This window comes from Cololabis saira, chromosome 13, assembly GCF_033807715.1.
Source record: "Cololabis saira isolate AMF1-May2022 chromosome 13, fColSai1.1, whole genome shotgun sequence".
Taxonomy (NCBI): domain Eukaryota; kingdom Metazoa; phylum Chordata; class Actinopteri; order Beloniformes; family Belonidae; genus Cololabis; species Cololabis saira.
The window spans coordinates 5,811,294-5,817,423 of record NC_084599.1 but is presented as its reverse complement, the minus strand read 5'-3'; the positions used below and the strand labels follow the sequence as shown (position 1 = coordinate 5,817,423).

At 42.2% G+C, this 6,130-nt stretch overlaps 1 protein-coding gene across 5 annotated transcripts in view; it reads left to right on the top strand.

Annotated features, from left to right (window-relative positions):
* The first annotated feature begins 5,403 nt into the window (after window positions 1-5,403).
* lrrc41 (leucine rich repeat containing 41) overlaps window positions 5,404-6,130 on the top strand; it is a 96,084-nt gene continuing 95,357 nt past the window's right edge. For all 5 annotated transcript variants that reach the window (XM_061737457.1, XM_061737459.1, XM_061737461.1 and 2 more), the window contains exon 1: window positions 5,404-5,659. In XM_061737457.1, coding sequence (XP_061593441.1) covers window positions 5,572-5,659 — 88 coding nt within the window. In that variant the 5' untranslated portion in view covers window positions 5,404-5,571. The remainder of the gene's footprint in view (window positions 5,660-6,130) is intronic.

Below are 6,130 nucleotides of genomic sequence, written 5' to 3'. Positions count from 1 at the left end.
AACGTTACAATCTCCAGCTTTAGGCTTCGTTATTGTCACTAATTTATCCATCAGGTCTAACTAGCGTTAAATATGAAATAGCCAAGTCAATTTCGCAACGAATTCTCTTTTCTTAAACAGCTAGCTAGCTCGTTTTTCTGCTCTAAAGTTGACATTAGTCACATGTCTTCCGGCTTCTTCCGGCTCTCGACGAAGGCGGACGCTTTTTCTGCTCCTCTCCCTTATCTGTCTGCCCTGCTACTGCTTTTGTCCTGTCTCGTCTTCAGAGTTCTCTTCTTTTCACTCCTCCGAAATTACAATTATGGAATTGATTAACTGGTCTCTCAGCACAATTGACCAAATTTTTGCAACAAGAAGACAGGGGGTAAGGGAGCCCTCTTTCCCCGATGGGACATTTTTTTCGGGATATACAATGGATTCATAAAAAAATTGGAAGCCTTTGTGCTTGGCGATCATGTCCGTCGAGGACGTAGAAGATGCCTTCATATTTGGATTCATGATCGCAGGATTTCTCCTGATTATCCTCATGATCGGAGGTGGAGGTTTCCTGATGTATCGACAAATGCGTAAGTCGTCTGCAGCCTTTTTTGCTCTTTCAAAGCTGCCGGACGTGGCAGAAGGGTCAAGCAAAGCGATCAGCGCTCTGACTTTTACGTTTGGGGATCAGGCCCGTAAGCTGGATGCGTTTCTCTAAACAGAACCGCAGGCTGAACAAGATGGATAACAACTTGGAGAAGCTGGGAGCTCAGCTTGGCCGGAATTGATCACAATTTGCCTGATTGGAGTCGCTGCTGATGAACCAGAGAACTGAAAGGCAGACGGAAAATTACTGAGTCTGCCTGTTTTCAAAACAATTGCTGATTCTACAATCTGCCCTTGACAGAGCGGTCTTGGACCGACCGCTCCTAGTCACAATCTCCTGGTGGAATGTAAACAAGATGACTCTGCCTCCCACTAACCCCTCTCCTGAACACCTGTGGATCCCTGTTGCAGAACTGACCGAGCCGCCTGATAACATGGAGGACATTTGGCTGAGAGCGGATCTGGGCGGAGTTCACGGACAGACTCATCGCTTCACAGACACTTACTGATAAGCACACACAATTCCCTCAATTAAACGCCTTCCTCGGCTCCCCCCTCTTATCACCAGCCCCCCCCCCCCCCCCCCCCCCCCCCCCCCCAACACAGTCAACAGGTTTGAGAGCCGCGCCACTGGCCGCGGTGCTCACTTGGGGTACTGTGCCGGGATCCCCCCCCGCCCCTAGAACCACCCCCCACACACACATGTGCAAGCCTTGTGATGTTAAATTTGTCATGTTGCTTTCTGTGCAGAGGTGTTTTTTTGCACTTTCACACTGTGTATTCACACACAGTATGAAGATGCCTTTTTTTTCCCCTCCTCCCTCCCCCATCCCCAATGTCATCCTTTCTCTGATCTGTTCTCACCAGTTGACTCATGTCTTATGTTATTTATTTTGTCTGTGCCCTGATGGGTTGTACTGGTTGTACTGGTTGTCATCCCACTGTGCTGGGACGCCAGACCGGCGACAATAAAGGCTATTCATTCATTCATTCATTCATGACTCACATCATGGGGAATCATTTAGAGTTGTAGATTAAATAGTTATTGTCAAAAGTAGATTATTATCGCCTGTTAATGGAGTTTTCTCAATCTTTTTTTTGGCCCCTTTTTTTGTGAGTGAAATGATTTTTTTACTATTTGACTTGAACCTGAATTGAATTAGAATCATATTTTTGAATGCCATGAACACATGGGAAACAAATGATTATCCAGCAATTCACTTTAATACAAAATAACAAAAATGAATAAACAGAACTTTCTTAAACAGAAACCTGTCCTGCTTAACTTAAAATAGTATAAATTAATATAAAACAATAGAAAGAAAGCTGAGCATCCATTCTGTAATAGTGCACATTTTTAGTGCAATAACAAAAGTGCAAACAGAAAGTTTGTAGAAGACTTGTAAACATATTTGTGCCTCAAAGGCCATGACTGTAGCTACAGTCGTAGTTAAACAGAAAAAAAAATAACTTGTGAACTCAACGGCTCAATGCCATTTTCCATTGGCATTTCATGACCATTTTCTGAGTCTCACAGTAATACGGGACAAAGTGTGTCCTTTTTCAGCTCAATACGGGACGCGTACTTTAGTTTATAAATACGGGACGATTCTGTTTTTCAAGGGATGGTTGGCAACCTTAACAGTAACCTCAGGCTACATCTCCCACAATACATCTCCAGTCAGTGGAGTTAATACCCACAAATAATCAGAAAATGTGATGCAGATGGAAGGCCATTTAACAAAACATGGGAAAGTGATTGCATGTTTGAGCTTCAACGGGTCTTGTGTGTAGAGTATTACATTTATTTTGACACTAAACATGGAGCTACAGTACGTATGCTAAATGCAGCATAAAGGAAAAAAGAACAAATTGCCCAAGAACTAAAAACAGACTGCAATCATAGCAAAACATGTTCGCAAAGTTTCTGTTTCTGTTTGTGGGGATCTAAACGCAGCTGCAAACAGAAAAGTCCTCTATTTAACGGCTGCAAGGCCGACAACCAAAACCTCAGCAGAGTCAGCAAACAGCCAGGTTGCAACTTGAATAAATGATAATCAAATTCAAAGACAGTTGTAGGCCTACAATATTTGATGGTGACTACATTCATGTAGTGTTAAAGTTGCAGCTGGCCCATAATGGTCTGTTAGTAAATGTAATTACACAAAACGTCTTGTCTTTCAACTATAAATGATTATGTTGTGGTTGGACTTTATTCACATCTCAGTTCTAAGTAGCTTAAGTGATGAAAGCTCGTCATTGGCTGTGCCAGCTGCCAATCATGAGACAACTCTCCTAATTATGCACAATATTGTTACGTTCTTATCATTTTACTTGATAAGATGCATAAAAGTACTCCCCGTACAGATGTCATGGATGTTAAATCTAACTATCGAGACTGAGACAAAGCCGTGTTTGGGAGTTTGAACCCTAAGTTAAATTGGACAAACGTTTATGCAGTAAACTTCACACATACTGGAAAGGTATTTTCCATTTCTTCTCTAGGGCTTATGGGGGATGTTGGGAGCCACTTCTCGGGGCAACTATCCCTCTGTCTTTTGCCAACAAATATCAGAAAAAGGCTATTCTGTTTGGAACATTAATTAAAAAAAAGCTTATCCTCCGGAGTTGGAGGGCAGACACTGCACCCACATATGATTTGTGGCTGAGAGAAATGGCAGCTATGTTTTACCTGGAGAGACTGAGGGCCTGATTGACTAAGATCCTAAATAAAGAGTACTAAATTGCGTGTGCACTGAAAAAGTTTGCACGTGCTGTTGTTGTGTGTTTTGCGGGTGATCAACTAAGAATGCTTGCGCAATTGATAACAGGTGCAAACTGCAGTATTTAAATGAAGTGTTGCGTGTCTTACGGTTTGCGCCATGGAGAGTCTGGATGGAAAGCGATAGTTGCAAGCGCAAAATGAAATTTGACAAGTTGGAGTTAGAGATATTAGTGGAAGAGGCAAATAAACACATTCATGAACTACAGCAAAGAAATTTGAACATTACCAAAAGAAACGCAATATCGGAGAAAACCTGCGATAGAATAAATGCAGTTGGTAAGACAAAAAGAACGGCAGATGAGGTTAAAAGAAGGTGGCAAGATATAAGGCGAAGAACTAAAGCAAAAGTGGCCTTTAATAAAACTTCGGCAAACAAGACAGGTGGAGGGCCTGCGGAAGAGATGCCTCTAACCAGCATTGAGCAGCAGGTGCAGCTCACCTTCTGCGAGGAGCAGATAACTGGGATACCGGGGTATGACACGCTAGAGCCAACTGCAGAACAAGGTAGACGCACAATAAGAAACACTTTTTTCTCCATGAAAACACGTGATTTATTTATTATCACAAATAAAAAAATGAATGTGCCTCCTGTGGCAACCTTTTGCTGAATAATACTCGATTTAACATTCAAATAAAATATTTCTCCTTTTGCATGTGGAGAATCCTCACCACAAGTTGAGCCATCCCCACCCCAGTCCTCAAATCAGCCCTTAACTCATTCAACAGCTCCAAGGTGGAAGCACTAGATAGTCGATATGTTTCAACTATCTGGTTTTCATTCATTCCAAACAAATTTACACGAGTCCCAAAGACTCTCCCTCTGCGTATTCTTTGATTTTGGCGATGTCGCCTCCTTGCCACAATAACAGCAGCCATCCCTGCGTAATGCTGGGCAGATTAGCACCTTCCTTTCCAATGTATTAAATACAGACGCAATCACAATCCCCGCAATAACTTTCAGGCTTGGTAAATCTCATTGCGCGTGGTAAATTAACCTATTTGCATTTTCCCCTCCCAGTATTTAGCGCTTTCTGGCGGGTACGCCCCATATTGATTATTCATCAGGGCAAAAGTACTAAATGAACAGCGTGTGCTATTTTGCTCATTTGAGAGACGCAGTCCTCTTTGCACGCTGTTAGTAGATCAGCTGGCACTTTGGTTTGCGGGTGCTGTCAAGTTTGCACACGTTTTTACACACGCAAACCTTTAGTAAATCAGGCCCTGAGACTTTGTATCGAGACAGGGAAGACTTGTTTAAGAAAATGTGGGACCCTGTACTGCAATGGTTTCAAAGAATAGACTAATGTATCACACACCTCACACCTCCTTGCTGTGTGTACTACTTATTTTACTTTGTACAGTTTTCTTTAATTATAATTAGTTTATTGTAGTGATTGTGACCTTTACTAGTTTCTTACGAGATGTGCTGAATCTGTTCAAGTTTTGTTTGTTTTGAGGGTGGGGGGAGAGTTTTTCTTTTATCTTTTATCTTTTCATTTTTCATTTGTCTGTTCTGTATCTTTGAAATTCTGAAAAGCAATAAACATATTTAAAAAAAAAAAAGAGTATGTCCTTTTCGAGCCTTGTGGCCCATAGAGCCGGTGTTTATCTCCGGTTTCCGTAGCGCAAACGAACAGGTGGTAACCACCCTCAGGATAGAACACTAGTCTATTGCTGGATAAAATTTAAAAAAGAGTATAATGAAAAAATAAACCTCAACCATTACTTTAAAAAAATTGTACAAACGTGATTCCGCCCTCCGATACTTGGAACAGAGGGAGAAGGGGTTGAAATCACCAGAAAGGCACTAATTAATTTCTTAAAAGACACTAGGCTGATAAATAGAATTTAAAAACAGGCTAAATTAAATGATTGTACACACTCTTGTACAGTAGGTGGCGGTATGCGCCTTAAAGTTGTTTGCGATCCGCCAATAAAACAGAGAAGAAGAAGATTCCGCCCTCCCCTGCTCGGCCAGGAGGGGGCGGTAATGCACCGAGTCGAAGTTCACCGCCCGCAAATGAAGCCCACGAAGAAGAAGAGCCGCTGTTGTTTCCTGGCTGGGCTGTAACCGTGGAGACGGTTTACCTTTACCTGGGCAGGTGAACCCCTGGACGGCAGGTGAACCTGTAAATGGGCAGGTGAACCCCTGGACGGCAGGTGAACCTTTACCTGGGCAGGTGAACCCCTGGACGGCAGGTGTAATGGCGGCCCCGGAGCGGAGCCTGACAGAGCGCTGTCTCGCCGCCGTCAGGGAACATTTCTCCCGCCTGGGCAGCGAGGCTGTTCTCGGTGAGACTGATGCTCACTGTTCTCTGTTTAATAAAACATAAAAAACCGCAAAGACAAAACGTTATTGATAAAGGTAACGGTGTGGCTGTGACGTAGACGTTTACACCTGTAATCGGGAAGTTTCCTCGAACAAACTTTCCCCTAGTGATGAACATTTAAGCAATTTGAGGTAGATCAATGTTCCTTCTGCAAAAAGGATGAAGAAACACTGGATCATTTGTTTTATCAATGTCCTTTGTCTCATTGTTTCTGGACAGACATACACAATTGGATATCTCTTAAAATTAATAATGTTCCACCTTTTGAATTAAGCCAATTAATAATTTTCTGTTTTTGATATTTATTAATATAATTTTGTTACTGGGTAAGTACCATATTCATTGTGCCAAATGGAGTAATTGTAAACCCTCCTTCTGGGGTTTTATTAACGATTTTAAGATACTTTTTCACATGTCTCAAAAGAGTAGAAAA